The 21,072-nt window shown below is 56.9% G+C and overlaps 1 protein-coding gene and 2 long non-coding RNA genes across 3 annotated transcripts; 1 reads left to right on the top strand and 2 right to left on the bottom strand.

Moving 5' to 3' along the window:
* Positions 1-227: 227 nt before the first annotated feature.
* LOC128316269 (uncharacterized) lies at positions 228-8,296 on the bottom strand. Its single transcript, XR_008299878.1, has 3 exons — positions 8,004-8,296; positions 3,496-3,621; positions 228-1,145 (listed from the first exon to the last, which is right to left on the bottom strand). It is a non-coding gene; the product is annotated as an uncharacterized LOC128316269 (long non-coding RNA).
* Positions 8,297-10,435: 2,139 nt separating this feature from the next.
* LOC106988135 (calmodulin-like) lies at positions 10,436-11,700 on the top strand. Its single transcript, XM_027073327.2, has one exon. It carries the CDS (start codon positions 10,607-10,609, stop codon positions 11,054-11,056), a length of 450 nt encoding a protein of 149 aa, XP_026929128.2. The 5' UTR covers positions 10,436-10,606; the 3' UTR covers positions 11,057-11,700.
* Positions 11,701-17,496: 5,796 nt separating this feature from the next.
* LOC113603570 (uncharacterized) lies at positions 17,497-20,392 on the bottom strand. Its single transcript, XR_003425168.2, has 3 exons — positions 19,863-20,392; positions 19,149-19,308; positions 17,497-18,728 (listed from the first exon to the last, which is right to left on the bottom strand). It is a non-coding gene; the product is annotated as an uncharacterized LOC113603570 (long non-coding RNA).
* Between the last annotated feature and the right edge of the window lie 680 nt (positions 20,393-21,072).

Genomic DNA, 21,072 nt, shown 5'->3' with positions numbered 1-21,072 from the left:
GTTGTCGCTTTTTTTTTTTTTAATGTTTATTTATTTTTGAGAGAGAGAGAGAGCGAGAGAGCAGGGGAGGGGCAGAGAGAGAGGGAGACACAGAATCCGAAGCAGGCTCCAGGCTCAGAGCTGTCAGCACAGAGCCCAGCGTGGGACTCGAACCCACGGACCGTGAGATTGTGACCGAGTCAGATGCTTCACTGACTGAGCGGCCCAGGTGTCCTGTCACCCAATGGTTTTTTTTTTTTCTTATTTTTTTAATTTTTTATTTATTTTTGAGACAGGGAGAGACAGAGCATGAACGGGGGAGGGTCATAGAGAGGGAGACACAGAATCTGAAACAGGCTCCAGGCTCTGAGCTGTCAGCACAGAGCCCGACGCGGGGCTTGAACTCACGGACTGTGAGATCATCACCTGAGCCGAAGTCAGATGCTTAACCGACCGAGCCACCCAGGTGCCCCAACCCAACGGTTTTAAACTTGCTTGTTGAAGCACAGCCGTAGCACAGGGCACTACAGATTCCTACACAAGGGGGTTCCGAAGGGTGGCTGGGACAGTAAGAGCTTAATAAAGGTTAACTGTTATTCACCATCCAAGTAAGATTTCATGTGAAAAGGGGCTTCCCCTGCTAATGAGATTGTGAAAGTTACCCTCCCATCTAAACCCCTTCGTTTCCGGACAAGGACGTTATAACTCATCAGACTGAAGGATCTGGTTCACTACTTAGTGAACCACAAGATATGGGCCTCGGTGGGGGTGGGGGCGTGGGGGGTGGTCTCCTGGCTCTTCATGCTTCGAGGACCGGGGCCCGAGGGGCACTGCCAGTTACTAAGGGACTCTCTGGTCAGCCTCAAGTGCCTCGAAGGCAGAGAGAGCGTTTTGTTCACTGGAGACTCTGGGATTCCAGCGTAGCCCCAGCACAGAATGGGCACTGGAGAAACTTCTGAACGGACGAGGAAGGCTTTGACCAAGGCGGCTTTGACCAGAGCGCAGGTTTCCCGGGAAGGCCTGGTCCCGTGGGCAGGGAGGACAGGGCAGGGGGGCTCGCGACTCTGGGGTCACCGACCACGGGGGTCAAGCGTCTCAGAGCGAACCCAAGAGCCTCGAGGTCCAGTCCTGACTCAGCGCCACTGATGTCGACCCCGGTGGCGATTCTGTCTGTCGGAGGAAGAGAAGAGACCGCTCCTGACCTCGTCTTTAAAGGAACACAGAGGTGACCAAAAAAAAACCTCACCCAGGACCAAGCGTTGCCTTCCTGGAAGAGGCCAGATTTGGGGACTCGGAGAAGGGGCGACTGAGGAAAGGAGGAGGAAGGGGTGGAGGGTGCAGATATGGTGTGACCCAAGGGACCTCAGTGGGAAGCTCCAGGGCGAAGTCCCCTGCAGTCAGCGGGGGAAGGAAGGATTAGGGGAGCTCAGTCTGGAGATTTTCCTCCGTGGGTGGCTCAGCTGGAGTGGAACTCAATGGATAAAGGAAAAGGAGGCGGCACGAGAGGCCCGATACAGGGGTGGGGGGTGAGCCCAGCATCAGGTCTGCCCCATGGGCCCGACCTCCCACCCCCACCTCCCCCGAGCCCTACACTTCCTTCGGCTTCGTGCCCGCTCTGAGGTCTCGGCAGATGAGGGGAAAGGGGAACGGCTATGTTTGCGAAGACACGGGCGGAGATCAGCATTTACACCGTCTCTGTGAGACCAGGTGGCACCAGGAAGCCGGTCCTCCTCTGCCTCCCGGAGCCTGGAACGGCAGCTTGGACTCCCTGCAGAGTCAGGGTGTGAGCAGCATCCGACCCCCAGACTTGACAGGGTGGAGGGCCCGCGAGGGGGGCGCTGGGCGGGTGCCGCTTCCATACAGGAAGGGAGATGGAACATTCAAGACGTGCAGGGCTGGGCGGGGCTCTGCGTGCTGAGCCCCGCCCACCGCAACACTTTTCCAAGGTGGGATGGGAAGTGAAAAATTATGGCATCTATCCATCTATCTATCATCTACCCATCATCTATTATCTGTTTGTCTATCCATCTATCTATCATAACTGGAGGAAGAAATTTCAAATGCATCATCGGGAAAATGCAACGTAGCTTGAGGAAACAAACACACAAAAATGACCACACACCCAAATATTTAGAACTGGTTTAGAACACCTCAGTTGCACAAGAAGCTTATTTCACTGGAAATAACAGCCTGGAACACATGCAAGGAAGGGAAATGAGCCAGTATAAATGGCAGCATTTATGCACCAGAAAAAAGAGAGTAACATGTAGAAGCAAAGCTTCTGCTCTCTCTGATGGCGCACAGGACTAGTCAGGCTGAAGAATGCAGCTCACGTGCTGGGAGGGGCAGGGGGAGCATGAGGAGGGCTCTAGTGAGAAAATAGAAAGTTACTAACACCTTACTTAGTAAGAGGGGTGAGCAGGGGTGGAGAGAAAGCTGTGCCCTCTTTTCAAGATGCTAGAAACTAGTCAGATATGCTTTTTTTTTAATTATTAATGTTTATTTCTGAGAGAGAGAGAGACAGAGCGTGAGCATGGGAGGGGCAGAGAGAGAGAGGCAGACACAGAATCCAAAGCAGGTTCCAGGCTCTGAGCTGTCAGCACAGAGCCCGACGCAGGGCTCAAACCCACGAACCGTGAGATCATGACCTGAGCCAAAGTGGGACGCCCAACTGACTGAGCCACCCAAGTCAGATATGCTTTTAAAAATGTGAAGAAAGCTCTTAGGGAAGGAGTTAAAGTCTAGAGATCTTTAAAAAACAAATCATTGTTTCCCCATGTTTAATGAGGAGCAGGGACATTAAAAACCACAGACGAGGGGGTACCTGGGTGGCTCAGTCAGGTGAGCATCTGGCTCTTGATTTCGGCTCAGGTCATGATCTTGAGGTTCATGAGTTCAATCCCCAAGTGAGTTTGGAGCCTACTTGGGATTCTCTCCCTCCCCGTTTCTCTGTCCCTCTGCCCCTCCCCCACTTGTTCTCTTTCTCAAAAAAAAAAAAAAAAAAGAAAAGAAAGAAGAGAAAAGAAAAGAAAAGAAAAGAAAAAAGAAAAGAAAAGAAAACAACCACAGATGAAGACTGGACTAAAAGTAGGGGAGTTAAAGCCCCAGCGAAGGGATGGGTGTAGCTGGAGATGAGGTTACCGAGGGAGAGAGAAAGTCGAGTGAGAATCATGGCAGCTTGTCCCAGAATGTTCCAGAAGATAGGAGGATAATGGCGGACCTGCGCAAATACAGGCTAGTGGAGGTGATGCCGCGGGCTTACCGCGAATGATGGCTCCTCGAGAAACCGTTTCCAAGGGTTTCACGAGGACCGTCTTCGCCCCAAGCACATTTGCCAAGTTATCCAACTTAAAATGCGAAACTGACCCCACCCGGGCCCATGTGCTGTGAAGCCAGGCCGTGCTGAGGGGCGGGGCACCCGCCGAAGCGCCACCTCCTTCTGGTGCATTCGTGGCCTCACCTGCGTTCCTGCCCTTCTCCCCCCAGGGGGCGGCCAGCTGTCCCCGGCTCCGCGACTTGCCTGAGCTGCGTGCGGCGGTCCTCGGTGGCGTGGGAAGGACAGCTGAAGTCCGCAGACACTGGGAGCCCAGTGGCTCCTCCGCGAACGAGTTCCGCGCCTTCTCTAAGCCTCCCTTGCTGCATCTGTAAGATGGGAATACACTGTTGAGTGAGGACAGGATGACGTCACCCATCGCAGCCCTTAGCGCGGCGCTGGGCACACAGAAGGCCACTTCACCCCGCTCTGACCCGGCGTAAGCCACCGCCCTCCGTCTCTGCCACGTCAGTGCTCCCAGGACAGGCACAGAGGAGACGGAGTCCCCATCCTCAGTTTCCTTAGGACCGCGGTCCTGCAGCCACTGACAGTGCCCTGGGTCCTGTCTGCTGGGACCACAGAGGTTTCTCTCGCCCCTGGTCCCCGGTCACATCCAAGAATCACTAGCCTCTTCCTCACACCTTCTGTGTCAAAAACAGCCTCCTGGGTCAGGCCCCGGATCGGGAGGTCGCAAACACGAAGGCCTCCGCGTGATTCACCTGCGGGTGGTCGGCTGGCCCAGGCGTGTCAGCTCCTGGGGAGGAAGGGCAGGGTAGGAGGGGCTGACCGCTCACCTGTGTGCGCAGCACACAGTGCCCAGCAGCCCCGTGGACCGGCCTGCGAGGCCTGAGGGTCAGGCCTCATTCACTCCTCTCACAGCAGACAACCCTGAAGCTCAGACAGTGGCAGCTGCTTCTCGGGCCCGGCGGGCCGGCCACAGGGCCACCGAGACACGTCCCGTGAGGCCTTGCAGCCATCTTTCCCGGGACCTAGTGCCCGACCTCCCGGCCCAGCTCCTTTCTCTCTCCCCTGGCGGCCGGAGCCATCCAACTGTCGCAAACAGAAAAGGTCCTTCTTCCTGGGTGGCGGGGGCGCTGGGGGCTGCAGGCCACAGGCCTCAGTCTTGCCGCTAGGGACGGGATCCCGTGGCCACTGCTTTGGGAGCACTGTGACCTAACTCACCCTTTCTGAGCAGCGCATCGGGACGCGTGGGTGTGCCCCAGTCACTCCTCTGGTCTGCTCCCTCCCCGACTTCTTGCCAGATGGGGAGAACAGCAGTGCCCCGAGCAGAGGTCAGAGGGGAGGGGGTGAGGCAGCTGTGCCCACGTGGAAACGAGCACCTGCTCTGAGCTGCTCTTGAGGCCACGGCGGTCCTGACGCTTTGGGATTTCGCCCTGAGGTCAGAGATACAGTAGAAGCACCGGGCGCCCCCTCAGAGCAATTGATTTATTACCGGTTTTAAATTAAAGTTGCTAGGGGCGTCTGGATGGCTCAGTCGGCTGAGGGTCCGACTTCGGCTCAGGCCATGATCTCACGGTGGGCGAGTTGGGGCCCTGCGTCGGGCTGTGCGCTGACAGCATAGAGCCTGCTTGGGGTTCTCCCTCTCTCTCTCTCTCTCCCTCCCTCCCCCCTCCCCCGTTCTTTGTGTCTCTACGTGAATGAGTGAATAAACTAAAAAAAAATTCAAAATTAATTAATTAATAAATTAAAGTTGCTGCTTTACAAGTTTGGTTAACTTTTTTTTTTCCCCCTGGCAAACTTTGGCTCTGCCTTAAGTTATGTCAGTAATCGCTGTGAAACGAAGCCTGGGACCCACGGAAATATAACAGTTGACTACAGACAGGAGGTGGGACTGGCCAGCCAGAGGAATTACAGCAAGTCCAGACAAACTAGCGCCTGGCCCACGCACCTGCTCACGTCCCTGTGGGCAGTGGCACACGATGACAAGACCATCTCTAACTATGGGAAGCACGGTCCTCCTCCCCTGTTCGGAGCGATGGGAAATACAACCTGTGACTCACCTTGGAAAGGTTCCCACCACAGTTAAAACGCTCGGTGTTTGAAGGCCTCCATTTCAGGACTCCGGAAACATACCGTACTCAAAGCCCTTCTTGCAGAAAGTGCTGGGTAGCTAGAGTGCCATTGTCACTGGGGCTGCATACGTGTGCGGACAGCGCATGGAGAGAGATGTGCGTCCTGCCAAGCTCCCGGGTGTGTCGTTGACCAAGACGAGTGGGAACGACGGCCCTTGCCAGGTGCCCGGCAAGTCTAGGCAAACTGTGGGCACCGACTACCCACAGCCCCTGCCAGGTCGCTGTGTTGAACGCAGGGCAGACACAGACCCTGCTCTTTTTTTTTTTTTAATGTTTATTTATTTTTGAGAGAGAGAGACAGAGTGTGAGCAGGGGAGGGACAGAGAGAGGAAGACCCAGAATCCAAAGCGGGCTCCAGGCTCTGAGCCGTCAGCACAGAGCCCGACACGGGACTTGAACTCACGAACCGTGAGATCATGCCTGAAGCTGAAGTCAGGTGCTCAACCACCTGAGCCACCCAGGCACCCCCCCAATTTTTTTTTAACAATAAATTTTTGAGAGACAGGGACAGAACCACAAGCTGGGGAGGGGCAGAGAGAGAGGGAGACACAGAATCCAAAGCGGGCTCTAGGCTCTGAGCCGTCAGCACAGAGCCCGACGCTGGGCTCGAACCCACGAACTGCGAGACCATGACCTACGTTGAAGCCAGATGCTCAACTGACTGAGCCACCCAGGCGCCCCAGACCCTGCTTTTTTAACACAATCCCATGACAGCAGGGCCTCTGCCCTTTTCCATGTGACACGTTGGTGGCCCAAGAATTACAGCTTTGCTCGGACAAGGATCTAAACCGCAAAGATGATCTCCAACTTCTGCGCCTTCAACATATGACCATTTTCCTGTCCAATGGAAGTTCACTCGACGCCTGGAGCACCTGCTCTGCGGCGCTAGGAGCGGAAGCAGGGAGCAAGAGGAGACGCGGTCCCCAGCATCAGTGGGGTCAGGTGTTTGACTCGGCCCGAGACCTTCTGAGAACTTAGAATAGCCACCCGCTCCGCTTCAGGGACGTTTGTCCTTGGACCTGCGAGAAGGTGCCCGGAGGAAAACGAGCCCGAAGCTGCCCCAGGCGGAGGGCTGGCTCTGGGCCCACGGGGGAGGGGGTGACAGCAATGGCCCGCACTCTCAGCCCTGATAAGGCAGGTGTGCGTTATCCCCTCTGCGGTGAAGTCACCTGCCCCAGGCTGCACCACCTGTGACTGGACACACCCCACAGCTTCCTGGTTCCAAGGCCAGGGATGGAACCACCCGCTGCGCTGCTCCGTGGGGGAATGTGACTTGTGTTTAGGGTTGGGGACACAGCAGGGACTTGGTGGGGGGGGGGGGCACATTCGGTGAAGGCAGCACGTGGCTCACAGTGGCCCGATGGAGGGCGGGCTCCGGCAGCAACATGTGCAGATGTGCTCACGTGGGCACAGGGTGATCCCCACGCAGGAGTGGCAGGCAGGGTGTGGGGGTGCTAAGCGGGGGAGGGACACGTGGGTTCCGGCAAGTCAGAGGAGCCAGGTGCTAAACCGGTCTTACTCGTTTGTCACCAGACCCGGCCCACAGAGCCCACAGAGTGTGTTCTGTCCCTGGGGTAGCCAGGCTGGCTGCAGCCATCGGTCTGAAGGCCTGGAAGGAGGACAGCCAGCCCACACCCCTGTGCCCAACACCCACACTCATACACACACACACCCCCTCACAGAGGGGTGTCCCCCCAGAGGGGGATCCCCCTCCCCTGGGCCGCGGGGGCCTGTTGCCCATAGGGACGCCCTTGGGGACTCCAGAACCTCAGCCACCGTCACTGGGAGAAGTCCCAACATCCCCGGCAGCAGGGCCAGGAGGTAAACTGAGAGGGGCAGGAGAGGGAATGAGTCTGGGTGAGAGAGCTGACCTCCAACCGGCAACGGCCACGGGCCTGAGGTTTTGTCCGGGAACCCCTGGGTCTCTGTGCTGACGGACCACGTCCTCTCCGCCTCTCTGTTGCGCTTGTTCCCAGGGGCTCCTTCTCAGCAGACGTAGGTCCTCCACTCAGGCAGGCAGCCTCTCTTGTCTCCCTCACACCCAGTAGGGGTGGGGACGGCGGGGAATGGGACGCCACACGGGCTAACGTGGAAGTCTTCTCACTTGTCTTCCTGTGCACACTTCTTATGTGCCCCAGGGCTCCGTGGTGGGGCGTCCAGCAGGTGCCAGTCTCCCAGCCTCAGGCTCATTCCCGGATGGACGCCCTCGTCCCATCACACTGGGAACCCGGCAAGAGGTGCAGCCCCGTAGGGAGACACCCATGGACGTGAGGCATCTCTAGTTCCTTCTTGCTCCTTCCAAAGAGCCGGGCCGGGATCTGGAGGAAGAAAGGAGCTGGACCAAGCTGGATGAGGCTTTGGCGACACGTGCCGTATTCCCCCCCTTTACCCAGCACTGAGTTCAGCTGTCAGACAGTCTGTGGAGTTGGTCACTGGGAAGCAGCGATCCCTGATGCTGGTCCCATGAGGCTGACCGACCGCTCACCTGCTTAGGCAGGGGCCGCGGGGAAGGGGTAAAGGAGTGACTTCCATATGGATTCTTTCTCAAGAAGAGAAGACACCGTGTTAGAGAGGAAGCAGGGTCCAAAATGGCAGGCCAAGGGTGGGGAGGGACTTACCAGAAGGGTGGCTCTCTCCTCAATTTCTGGGTGGCCTTGGGCATTGGACTCTATCACCTGAGACTCCATCTGTGCATGGGCGCAGTGAGCGACAACGAATAATTATCACCTTCCGGTCCCATGAGGTCACTCGCTAGATGGTCTTTCTAAATACAAGCGTCTGTCTGCACTGTGTAGAGCTGTGTGGTGAAGGCTGATGTCCAAAAGCTGACTAATGTCAGAATGTGGGACTGTGTGATGTGACTCTACCCTCCCGGCAGACGAGTTTATCAGTGCTATCAGAAGGGTGTAACGACAAAATTGAGAGAGAGGTCCTCCTTTCCTTGCGTGTCGGTTCACATCAAACACAAACCAGCTTGCTACCGAAGATGAGGTTCATCATAGAATAATTACACTTCCTGATGATCAAAGATACTTTGATCTTTGATCTTAAGCGCCCCGGTCATAGACGGTGGACGTATTATCCTATCTTGTAGATGTAGATACCGAGACCCAAGTTAAGTTCCCAAATCAGCAAGGGAGCCAGAACCAAGAGCTTCATCTCCTGATAGCGTCTGAAAAGCTCCTCCCTCGTTACGACGCAGCATTTAATACCAAGTGCGAAATAAGAAAATGTTAACCATCTTGGACTTTTAATCACAAGCTCTGCTAATCAGGTAAGAAGAAAATAAAATGTCAACTATAGATTTATATCTTCAAATATTCTTAAAAGGATATCCTTGTTGTCAGGAGCCCCACCCATCCCTTGTCACTTCGGACCATGTGGTAGCTTCCTGTGCCAGTGCCCCAGGGGGACCACATTCTCCACCCAATACTGGTTGTGGGTTTCACTGAGAAACTGATTGCTCAATATTTATTGAGGTCTCTGTACTATTCCAGCACGAAGATGAAACAGCAATTCTTCCTCAAGACGTCTTTATAATGTTTATTTCTTTTTGAGAGAGAGGGACAGAGCATGAGCGGGGGACGCAGAGAGAGAGGGAGACGCAGAATCCAAAGCAAGTTCCAGGCTCCGAGCTGTCAGCACAGAGCCCGACGCGGGGCTCGAACCCATAGACCGTGAGATCGTGACCTGAGCCGAAGCCGGACGCTTAACCGACGGAGCCGCCCAGGCGCCCCCCTCAAGACGTCTTTATGCAAGAAGTTGGACAACTGGAACCTTCCCTTTATGTGTCTCTCCACATCTGGGTCCCTGGCTCGGGGTGCGCTGTGCCGTGCCCAGGGACGCATCTGCCTGGCTGCCCTCTGGGGAGGAGAGACACCGCAGTCTGTCTGATGGGCTGAACCGGAGACGGCTGGGGTGTATACAGTTTCTCAGGAGAGGGAAGGAGTTGGTGGGTCACACACAAAGGCACAGGCGGGTGGAGGATCTGGGAGTCTATAGGGACCAAGAGGACATTTGCTTGAGAAAGACACCGTGGAGACTCTGGTGCGAATGTCCCCTTGAGGGCCTTGGGCGTCACTTGCTAGGGACCCGGGGAGAGTCCCCAAGGGCTGGTCTAAAATCTGCTACTCAGAGCAGTGGGCAGAGATGACATCCTTCCAGAAGACAGAGGAGACTGTGGACCGGGGAAGTTTCCAGACTGGGTTTTGTGCTTAGGGCTGACCCTTAGTAAACCCTCGAGCTAGGCCACGTTCACAGTCTTGGCCACCCCTTTCCACACCCCTCTGTCCCTAGCGTCTGCAGGGGCCGGCCCGCTCTGGATCCCGTGCTGCACGGCGAGGCTCTCTGGCGGGACACCCGTGAACGGAGCAGACCCCCCATCCCTCCCCCGTGTCCTCATAGAGAAGCTTGAACCTAACAGTGGAATGGGATCAGAGGAATCACGGGGCCGGAGGAGAGGTATTCCGGGGGGAACAGGAAGACCTTTCCTCACCCCCGAAATCACACTTGGGACAACCACGTGATAGACAGTTGGCACGTATGCATCACGCTCTGCACGCACACAGGCCTCTTGCTGTCTTGAAGCTGCGGGCAGCTAGGCGCATCTTCCGTGGCCTGGGAACTTCATGATGCCCAGGGTTCCGCCCTGGTAGAATTCCACTCGCTTCTGCCACCCATCTGCCTCCACCAGGGCGTCCTGTTAGGCCAGAGCTGACAACAGTTCCAAGAAGAGAATAGAAATGCCAGACAGTCCCCCACTCCTCCGGGACCTGCTGTGTCCACCGAGGGAGGCTCCCCTTCCCTCCCCAGCCATGGTCTCTGTGAGAATCAGCCGGGTGAGAAGCTTCTAGAGTGGCAGGTCTGCCATCGGGGCTAGCAGAGGCTGGCTGGCCTCCAACGGCCCCCATGCTGGTTCCCTCCAGGCTTTCCTGGGCGGGCCCTGTGCTCCAAATTCCGGCCTTTCTGGTTTGCAGCTGGTGCGTCCCTCCCTGGGAGGAGGATTTCGCCCAAGGACATGGGGAGGGCGGAGAGCCTTCCTCCTCCCTTTGCTCCAAATGCAGAAAAGGAGGGGGGTTCCATCCCTTGGCAAGACTGCCACGGGAGCTCTGCCCTCACACAGACACAGCCTCCCGTCCCAACCGCCGGTCCCCGTCTCCGACGTGAGCCCTTTGAGCCAAGTGGCAGCCGGCTCGGAAGCTCTGTGACAGGTGTACGTGACATGGCGGAGCAGCTGTCTAAAGAACAGGTGGCCGAGTTCAAGGAGGCCTTCACCAGTTTTGACAAGGACGGGGATGGAAAGATCGACGTCCAGGAGCTGGGTGCCGTGATGCAGGCCCTGGGCGAGAACCCGTCGGAAGCCGAGCTGAAGCAGCTCATCGCCCGGGTGGACACCGATGGCGACGGCCACATCAGCTTCGACGAGTTCCTGGCAGTGATGGCCGAGATCATGAAGTCCTCGGGCAGCGAGGCGGAGATGCGGGAAGTCTTCCGTGCCTTCGACCTGGACGGCGACGGCCACATCAGCGTCAACGAGCTCAAGCAGGCCATGGCCAAGCTGGGCGAGAATCCTTCCCAGGAGGAGCTGGACGCCATGATCCAGGGCGCCGACGTGGACCAGGACGGGCAAGTGAACTACGAGGAGTTCGTGCGCATCCTCTCTCAGAAGTGAGGCCCGGCCCGGGGCCCATCTCCCGCCTGATTCTGGTCCTCCTGCCTTCTCGGGGCCCCTGCTTCCGTGGCACAGATGTAAAGGGGAAGTCTGGGTGGGGGGTGGGAAATTACCTACTGGAGGGAGGGCCTGGGTTCCGCCCCGTCGGCCCGGTGAGACCTCGGAGCAGCTCCTGTAGAGAAACGGGGAGGCCCCCTGCCTCACTGGGCTGCGGTGAGGGACCCCAGAGCAATGTGGTGGCTGACATAAAAGCAATTGGACTCCGAGAGCGGTGCTTGCGAGTCTGGTTGGAAACTGGAAAATCGAAGGCCCCGAGCGGTGGCATCTGGGGTTCTTCTGCGCCTCTACGCCCTGCGCTCGGGCCTAGTGGGGGAGCAGACCTGGGTGGGCCAGATGGTCTGCCTTGGCCTCCCCCGCATGCCCCAGGAGGACATCAGGTGCGGGCGGCCGTGTAGGGCTGGGAGGGGACAGAAGAGGCACGTTTCTTTGGTTCAAGGGTCTGCCTGAGCTTCTGGGTCAGGACCGGAGGCCGGAGGCTGCAGCCCGGAGCCTGGGACGGAAACACTGTCTACACCACAAACCATAAAGTCATCACTCCTTGCATTTAGCCAACTGTTCTGTAGGCTCAAATAAAAAAAAAAAAAAAAGAAAGAAAAAAAAGAAGTGTGTGTGTGTGTGTGTGTGTGTGTGTGTGTGTGTGTCCTACACGTGAGATGCAGGAAGGGTCTTACAGGTGAAAAAAACAAAGGTGGGGACACCGGGGGAATCAGACCCACCTCACTCCAGGGGCCTCACGGGGCAGGACCAGAGGCTCCAGGCTGGACACTGTGTGTTGGGGGCAGCACCTGGGGTGGGGCCAGGGTCCGGCCGCGTCCTGGGGGTGGACGGCCAGGTCCTGGGGCGCCCGGCTCAGGGCGGAAGGCGTTTCCTGGCTGACGGCATCTCTCTCTCCCGTGAGAAGCCGTCCTCCTCTGCCGTCCCCCAACCCCATTCGAACGGGGCTTCGTGGTCTTGCCGTGTGGTCCTCACACCCGGACCTGCTGGAGGCTGCCCGACTCAGCTTGGAGTTCCCACGGCTCCCTCGTCCTGGTCCTCAGAGATGGCTCATTCAAGGGCACCCTGCACGTGAGGAAACAGGACCAGGGTGGCCTCAGAATGAAATCTGGGTGGGGCGCCTGGGTGGCTCAGTCGGATAAGCATCCAACTCTTGATCTCGGCTCAGGTCACGATCTCACGGTTCGTGAGTTCGAGCCTCACATCAGGCTCTGTGCTGACAGCCCAGATCCTGCTTGGAATTCTCTCTCCCCCTCTCTCTCTGCCCCTACCCTACTTGTGCTCTCTCTGTCTCAAAATAAATAAACTTAAAAAATAAAATAAATAAAAAAGAATGAAGTCGGGGGGCTGGGCAGCAGGGGTGTCAGGATCATGGGGACTCAGGATTCGGGAAGCACATGATGTTTTCCAGCACTGTCTGCACACAGCCGCGCCGTTCTGGGTGTCATTCAATGGCGGGCTTCTCCTTTCTCCTCCATGAAACGAGGTTTTCTTTGGTTTTTGGTGATGACTGACTTTATCTTCTCTCAGCTGCAGCAGGTCCGTGGCTCTGGCTCAGGCGGGGGCGGGGGTGGGGGGGGCAGTCAGTACCAGCTTACCTGGGGGGTTATTGCAACATACAGGCGCCCACCCTTACCGCCTGCCCCTCGCTCCAGCATGGGTGGTGGGTGAGTGACAGAGCCTGTCCAGCTTGTCCCCCAGTGGGAGGGGCAGGGCCAGGTCACCGGATGGGAGGGGCTGGTGCACAGATGATGCTTTTCTTTGTTTTTTCCCCCCATTTGACATCTTCAGTGGATCACTGCCGTCTCCTGTGACTCTCACATGCTGCTGCCTCCTTCTTCTCAGTCCTGTGTGCAGAACAAGTCCCCAGGTATGGCCCAGACCACCCCCCCAACACAGCAGGTGTCAGACACAGCAGGGGAGGTCCTGGGTGGGGGCTGGGAATTGGCCGATGGGCTGGGGGCTCTGAGACAGGGGAAGAGTTTCAGGTCCCCCCCCCCCACCAGGTTCTGAGGCAGGCGGGGGAGGGGCGGGTGGGGGGGGGAACAAGATGATGGAAGCTGGGATCTCCTGGAGGTAAAGATGTGGAGATAAGGAGGTGGGGCCAAGACAGCTGCCAGACCTGGTGTGGTCAGGGGTGGGGAGCCAGAGGTTCTCCCCGAGGTCAGGCTGGGTGTGCTTCCTTCCAGAAAGTCCCCGTCCCCTTAGACACATAGGTCACAGAAATCTGAGTTTCTAAATTAGTGACTCCTAAATACCAAGCTGGTCCGAGATGAAGGTTTCCAGGCTCTGTATGGAAACAAGAGAAATGAAGACCTTTTTTGACCAGCTTAAGTGTATTCAGTTTTTAACATTCTGAGAATATGCTCTTTCTGTATTTTCGGTGTTAAATGTCCTTTCTCCCACAAAGCCACTGTGATGGCAGATGATAGTTTTGTGGGATGTTTTTTTCATGTTCTTCCTCTGACAAATGAAAAGTCCTATCAGTGCCCCAAATTAATTTTGGTATTTCACTGTCCCATGGCCCCAAATGTCTGAGAGCCCACTGCTGGTGCAGGTGGAGTGTAAAATCTCTTTTCTTTTCTTTTTTTTAACATTTATTCATTTTTGAGAGACAGAGAGAGACAGAGCAAGAGCGGGAAAGGGGCAAAGAGAGGAGATACAGAATCCGAAGAGGGCTCCAGGCTCCAAGCTGTCAGCACAGAGCCCGACGCGGGGCTTGAACCCACGAACTGTGAGATCACGACCTGAGCCGAAATCGAGAGTCGGACGCTTAACGGCCGGGGCCCCCCAGGCGCCCGTGCTGTCGTGTTTCTCACACTGGCTGTGGCTCCAGGGATGCTGGCTCTTCCCCTCCCCAGACCTCTGCACGTCTACGGTGCACGATACTGAACACAGAGCACACGGCCCTCGAAAGACCGGAGCTCGTAGAGGGGCAGCCCCGGGAGCTAGGAGAGGGGGCTGCTCCCTGGTGGGCTAGGTGCTCCTGAAAAGGGCTCGATGGGACCACGAGGCGGGAGCAAAGCAGCGGGCACCCCTCTTTATGTGTTGCCCCAGGAGAGCAAGCGTGGAGTCTGAGGGTCTGGGAAAGGAAGGGACTTTTCAGGTCTCCGGTGAGGGACAGACCGCGGCCCCGACCTCAAGGGCCCCGGGGGCCGCCCCTCCAGCAGTGTCTCACCTACCCCCCCACCCAGAACTTCTTCCACCGGAGAAGAGACCCAGGCGGCCCCGAGGAGGACTGACCCCTGGGGGCTGGAGGGCTGGCGGAGAGGGTCAGCCGGGACCCACGGGGTGGGGGAGCATCTTCTGGAAGCCGGCACTCTGGGTTTTAGGGACTTCCCGGTTGCACCTGACACAGAACCAACTTGAGCGTCGACTGCTGATCTCCTGGAAGATCTTTGAGGGTGGGGTCCGGTTACACCCCCGGGGTTCAGGCAGCAGCCCCGCCCCAGCCTAGAACTCCAGGGGGACCTGGAAGCAGGCAAGAAGCGTCCCGAGAGCCCACAGGGTTCTCAGTGACTTCAGGAAACTCAGTTCTCTGAAAGCCACTTCTGTGAAAATCCGTTTGCCAAGACTGGTTCCACAAATGGCCAACTTGCCGGTATTTCCCAATTTACTAAAAAAAAAAAAAAAAAAAATATTGGTAAAAACACTCTGTGAGGATGGCAGAGATTCATATGGGCTGAGATGACTGACGACTTTTTGAATATTTCTCTGGAGGTTCTCTCATCCAGTTTAAAGTCTTAGCTTTGTTCGGTGTTCTGGCTCGGGAAATTATTTATCAGTTCACCTGAACACCACACCACAATCTGATAAAGATGAAAGTTCTCTGTTTTTTATTCTTGTTTTTTTTATATATGTAAATTTTTTTAATAAATTCTTTTGACGTTTATTTTTGAGAGAGAGAGAGAGAGACAGAGTGTGAGCAGGGGAGGGGCAGAGAGGGAGACACAGAATCTGAGGCAGCATCCAGGCTCCCAGCTGTCAGCACAGAGCTGGACGTGGGGCTCGAACTCGTGAACCATGAGATCATGACCTGAGCTGAAGTCGGACACTGGACCGACTGAGCCATCCAGGTGCCCTCCCCCGCCCCCTCTTTTTCTTTAGGTACGTTGGGCCTGTCATGTGGGGGAAAGAGAACTGAGCCATTTCGAGGCTAAGTAGCTGTACGTGTCTCCAATGTCAAGGATCTTGTGGATTGTAGATTAAATTAAGTCTCTTCTAATAGAATTTCAATATAGGCTGTTGCTTTAGTACTTCTTTGAACTCACGGATGTATTAACTGTCTCCGTCAAGAGGATATTTTGTGTGTGTTTCAGGCAGTATTTGGTACAGGCTCTCGGTGTCTGAAGCATGATTCATCCACAAAACTGACATTTAGCCGAGCAGAACTGAGCTAATAAATCTACTGGAACCAGCTGGGGAGAGACAGCTTTGGTGAAAACAAAACTAATCTGAAGTAAAGCAAAGTTTCCCTCAAATCCTTCAAGATCTTACTAATCAGTACATTGATTGCAGACAAATTATTCAACTTCTGGTCAAAACATATTTTAATTTCCATATACTAAATAATACATTTTTTTTTTCCACTGAATTGCCCCTGGATTTTTGAAAATCCTAGTTTATATCTATTCCTGACAGGCCTTTCTTTTAAGGTCCCTATCAAATGCCTCCTCCTCCAGGAAGCTTTCCAGATAGGCAGATACACACCTTGGAGTGAATGAATCTCTCTCTCTTTATACCATTCCCATCAAGGTGCATCTTGTATTATGAGGCCTTGTGAATGAGGCCTGGTCTCCTTCCTCAGAACCCCAAATAATAATATAAGACTCATCAACATTCACACCAGATTGTCAACTCCTTGAGCGCAGGACTCCAGGGCTCTGGCTGATCTAGTGTAAACCCTTCCCCCATCCGCACTAGATGCTGGGTGACCGAGTGGGCTCCTTCCCCCACGAGGCATCACCTCTACCCCTGAGAGATGCCCACAGGAGTAGAGGGGATCTCTGCAACGTCTACTCAACAAGGAAAGACTGGAGATGTGACTGAGAGAGAGGACACCTCACTCGTGCCCTGTCCCCCGCGAACCACAAGAACCGTGTGCGTAGATGTAAAACTCCAATGATCCTGTATTAGGCTGCCCCGGACGAACAGAACCAAGGGGACGCATAGAGATACGTAAGAGGACATTTATTATAGGAAACGGCCCGGAAGTCCCGCCATCTGCCGTGTCATTCAGCCTGAGTCTTAGGGTCTGAGGATCGAGGGGCTCGGGTATAAATTCTGAGTCTGAAAGCGAGAACGAGAAACGCCCATGTCCCCAGGTGGGGAGAAGAGGTGTGTCCCAGCTCAAGAACAGAGATCCAATTCACTCTTCCTGTGGTTTTTTGCTCCATCTGGGTCCTAGATGGTCTGGGTGGTGCCCCCACCCCCACTGGGGAGAGCCACCTGCTGGACTCAGTCCCCCCCATCAACCCCGCTCACACACACCCAGAAAGAATGTTTCATCAGCTATCTGGGTGTCCCTCGGTCCAGCCGGGTGGACGCTAAAACCTAACGGCCGCAAGTTCGCCTGCTCTCGGTGTAGAAATGTGGAGTTTCCAGGGTCTGTGAGTCACAGGACAGACGGGGACATCGATGCCATTGTACCAGTTTATAGGGTTTCAGATCAGTGCTCTTCACAGGGCACATCCCCTCCGCCACCCCGGCACAGGGCCTCCGTGGGCCAGATTCTCAGGAAAAATCTAGGTAAGACATCGTGTCCCATTTCCTCCGTAAACCAGTCCCAATTTTGAGTTTGAGGGTCCACAGTATGGCTGCCATACCCCTCACTCACTGGGACTGCTCGGTGACCCTCTAGCCGGAGAGGAGCCGGCCTCTCCCAGCCTCGCACCCCGGAGTCAGGCCTGCCCCTGCCTCCCCGCCACCGCCCAGCCCGCACGCCAGCTCCCCTGCTCCTCCCGCCCTTCTCTCTGGCTTTACCGTATCCGGGAAAGGGCCCAGGCGCCCCATTCTGCGAGCTCCTTCTTGCCCATCTGCAGTTGTTTACCACCTCGGGGCACCCTCGCCTCTTCCCCGCTGCAGACCGTCCTCACGCCCAGGGCACTGGCGCCTGATTTCTATCTCACCTCTACCGTTCCAGCCTGCGCCTGCCCTTTGCTGGGACCCAGTGATCCCTTTTATTTTATTTCATTTTTTTAATGTATTTGTTTGAGAGACAGAGAGAGAGACAGCGAGAGAGAGGGATGGGGGAGGGGCAGAGAGACAGAGAGGGAGAGAGAGAGAATCCCAAGCAGGCTCCACGATGTCAGAGTGGAGCCCAACTTGAGGCTTGAACTCACAAACTCTGAGATCATGACCCGAGCCAAAATCGAGTCAGATGCCATCCAGGCGCACCTGGAGCCCAGTGATTCCTGTCTCAGTCACACGACTGAAGCACCAGAGAGCTGCTGAGAAAGGCCATACGTGGGTCCCCTGATGTTCTGACCCCCAACTCGGTCCGGGGGCCCAGGCTTGACCACCTGTTTTGCGCTCCCAGGTGCTCGTGTGGCCAAGAATGAGAAGCCAAGGGTAAGGAGCACTGCCCCAGGGCACCCCTGGAAACCATGACTCTCCAGGTGCCCACACCCCCAACCCCTCCTTTGCTCCACGGGGCAGACGGGCACAGCCTGTGCACAGGAATCCCAGGAAGCAGGCACTGGTCGTCACGGGTCCCCGCGGTGGGAGGTGCTGGGGCACGAATCAGGTCTGAGTCACTCTGTTTGGGAACAAATGGTGCTCTGCTTGGTGACCTGCCAGCCCCAGGACCCACTCTGCCACCCGGAGACTCTGGTGCCAGGCACTTCCCCAACTCGGCTTTCTGCTGCCTTTCTGCCTACTTGACCTCTGACCCAGCGGGAAGTCAAATGTTGGGGAGGGGGCTGTCCGTGCTCTGGGGGGAGGCGTGCTCTCCCACGTCCAGAGCCTCATGGTCGTGACAGCACGATGGAGACGGCGGTGGTGGTGGGGACACCCATCCTGGAGCCACCACCTTATCGCGGGTCTGTGAGGACACGGAGGGAAATGTCGCACCAGCCTCTGCCCTCGGAGGGGGACGAGAGGTGGGCAGAAACAACCATATGCAAAGACAGTGGGAGGCAGGTGTGTCGTCGATGGATTCCAGGGTCATGAGACGCTGAGGGGTGGCTTCGTGCTGGGTACTGGAGGTGGGGAAACCTCCAACAGGTGAGAAAGCGTTCTTGGCAGAGGCTAAAAGCATGATGGCGGGACGCGCCCTGCCTTTTGGGGCATCCCCACTCCCTGGGAGGCAGGGGAGACGCTGGAGGGGCCCCGTGACAGCTGGCCTCGACTGTCATGAGTTTGGAATTCTTTTCAAATCCCAGTGGAGGCAGTCACCAGCCCTGTGACCTTGGACAAGTCGGTTACGGTCTCTGCTAAGGCAGCGGTGCCCGGAACAGCTTGTTTTCGATAAGGAGTATCATCTGTGCGTTCTGAGTGCACCGTTTTTTCCCCAGAAGATCAAAGGGAGGTTTTAAATCAGAGGAGGTGCACCGTCCCATCTGTGCTCTGGGAAGGTTCTTTCGAGATGCAGGAGGAAGCAGAGCAGGGAGCCAGGGGCCTGGAGGAGGAGGCCGCTTTGATGAGCTGAGCCGAGCTGATGGGGGGGGTGGCGGGTCAGGAGGGAGAAGTCATTGGCTCTCAGGGGGGGCCCCACCCGGTCCACTCCACCCAGGGGGTTACCCCTGTTCTTGTTGCGGTCGGAGGGCCGGCTACCGCTGGACACGAGTGGCCTCTTGCCACATCGGATGGGGAAAACACGTTCAGTTCTCAGAACCGCAGGGAGCCGGAGAGCCTCAGCCTCCGAGGGCAACAGGGCAGAGTGTGCGGCTCATAAGGCTCCCGGGGCCTGCCCGGTGCCTGATGGCCTGGCCCAGAAATGGAGGGAGGAGAGCTCCGAATGCCCTCCGGCCAGGACGGTGGGGGCCAAGAGGTAGCTTCCTGTGCAACCCGCCCCCCCCCCACCGCCAGAGGGTCTTACCTCCATTCCAGCTGCTCAGGTGTGGGGAAGGGGACTTCCAGGCTACTTCAGCCACCTGCCCTAGGACACGAGGAGGGAGAGAGCACTCAAGGGGCCCGCTCTTGTGGGGACGGGTGTGGAAGAGGCTCGCTGAGTCCTTCCTCCTCCGCCTCTCCCTCTTCTGTCAACAAACACGTGCAGAGCAGGATTATTCCAGGCACCAGTGTTGGTGGTCAAGTAAGTGCCCACCCCACAGCACTGCCCATCAGGGACACTGGGGGCGCCGTCACCACATTGGCCTTGGGACTGATCCTGCCATGGGAACACGGGCCATCTCAGCAGGGCCACACAGCACCTGGCTGGCCTTGCCGACCACTGGGCAGTGGGCACTGCGGGCTCAGGGGAGAGCTCTGGGTTCACTGCACAGCACCCCCTTCCAGGCCCCTTCTCCGCCTGTCTCTTGGATCCCGGCTCTTTCTTCTTGGGAGCAGACCCAGGCCCTGGAGAAGGGCCCTCCACCACCCAGAATGCTTCCCTGCGGGAAGGGGGATGGGCTCCCCGAACTGCCACGCCATTCACTTTGCTGAAGGTCATTGAAATTCTGGAAGTTTTCTCTTTGAGAATGACCTCCTTCCCAGTGCCACCATGGCGGGCGGGCCCCACGCTGCTGAGCTGCCCCAGCAAGGAGCCAGGGTGGTGCAGCAGGGCAGAGACGCGGGGCAGGGGGAGGCTTACCGAAAGGCGGCAGAGAAGGGGGTCTGCTGCTGCACTGGGGACTTCGCTTCAGCTGTTCTCGTCACTCAGATCTCAGCACGAATGTCAGCCCCTCACAGAGGCCACCTGGCCTCTGGTCATGCCTCGTCGTCGGACCTGCTTCCGCTCTGCGGAGCGTCACTGTCTGATGTTGTCCTCGTTCATTTCCCCACATCCCCCACCCCTCTACCAGGACGGGAGCTTCATGATGGCCGGAGTCTGTCTTGCTCCTTGTTGTCAGCCTGGCATTTGGGTTCCATTCTGTAGGACCGATGAGCATGCAGACGGCCATCCTTTTCAGTTCCGGGCACCTCCCTTCTCAACGACGGGTCGAGACAAGCTGGGACCAGATCAGGGAAGAAGGATCCAGAAGACCCCGCGGTGTTTGCCCCGGCGGGCTGCAGGGGGTGTCCCTTGCTAGAGCAGGGGAGGCCTGAACCGAGCTCGCTGAGTACCTGAGGGACATCCTCAGACTCAGACCTGCTCCGTGGGGCCTCAGGGCTACAATTCGGGGCCCAAGCGGAGGCTCCTCGAGTAGGGCCACGCGGGCTCCGCACTTGCTCGAGGTGCTGGTGCAGGTTCTGAGGCTGGGAAGACATTCGGGAGGGCCTCGTCCATCCTGCGGGGCTTGCTGGATGGACACTGACGATGCTGTCAGATTTCTGACGTCAACGAACGGTTCTCTGGTTTCCATCGCGGGGTCTGAAGATCCTTGTCTCACTGGAAATAATGAGCGTGCCCTCCACCCTACCCAGAACTCTAACAACCTCTGCAGTCTCCTCCGGAAGGACACCTTGATTACAAGGTGGGGGTGGGGGTGGGGGGCATGTGAAGTGGGGCAGAGGCCGGAGTGAGCTCCCGGCCCTGGCCCTCAGGCCACCATGTTTGGGCTGACCGGTCACAGCAGGAGTGGGGGTGGGGAAACAATGTCAGCTACTCACAGAGGAGTAGAGAGAGGGGCGCACGGGCTCCCATGGGATCTTCAGTGCAGCTCAGTCATGCGCGTTCCCAGGGGCGCCCCACATCCACCCGGAAAAGGAAAGAACCGCGGCTCAGCAATTTCAGTTTGGTTGGTAAAAACACACTTTGGGAAGCAAGGGTCCTTGGTAAAAAGGGCTTCGGCTGGAGGCTCTTAAAAGCCCTGGAGCTGTGAGGTGGCTCTGGGAGAAGGGAGGCCCTGGGCGGAGGGCGG

The sequence above is a fragment of the Acinonyx jubatus genome, chromosome B4 (assembly GCF_027475565.1).
Source record: "Acinonyx jubatus isolate Ajub_Pintada_27869175 chromosome B4, VMU_Ajub_asm_v1.0, whole genome shotgun sequence".
Taxonomy (NCBI): Eukaryota; Metazoa; Chordata; class Mammalia; order Carnivora; family Felidae; genus Acinonyx; species Acinonyx jubatus.
This window is presented reverse-complemented; position numbering and strand designations above follow the sequence as displayed.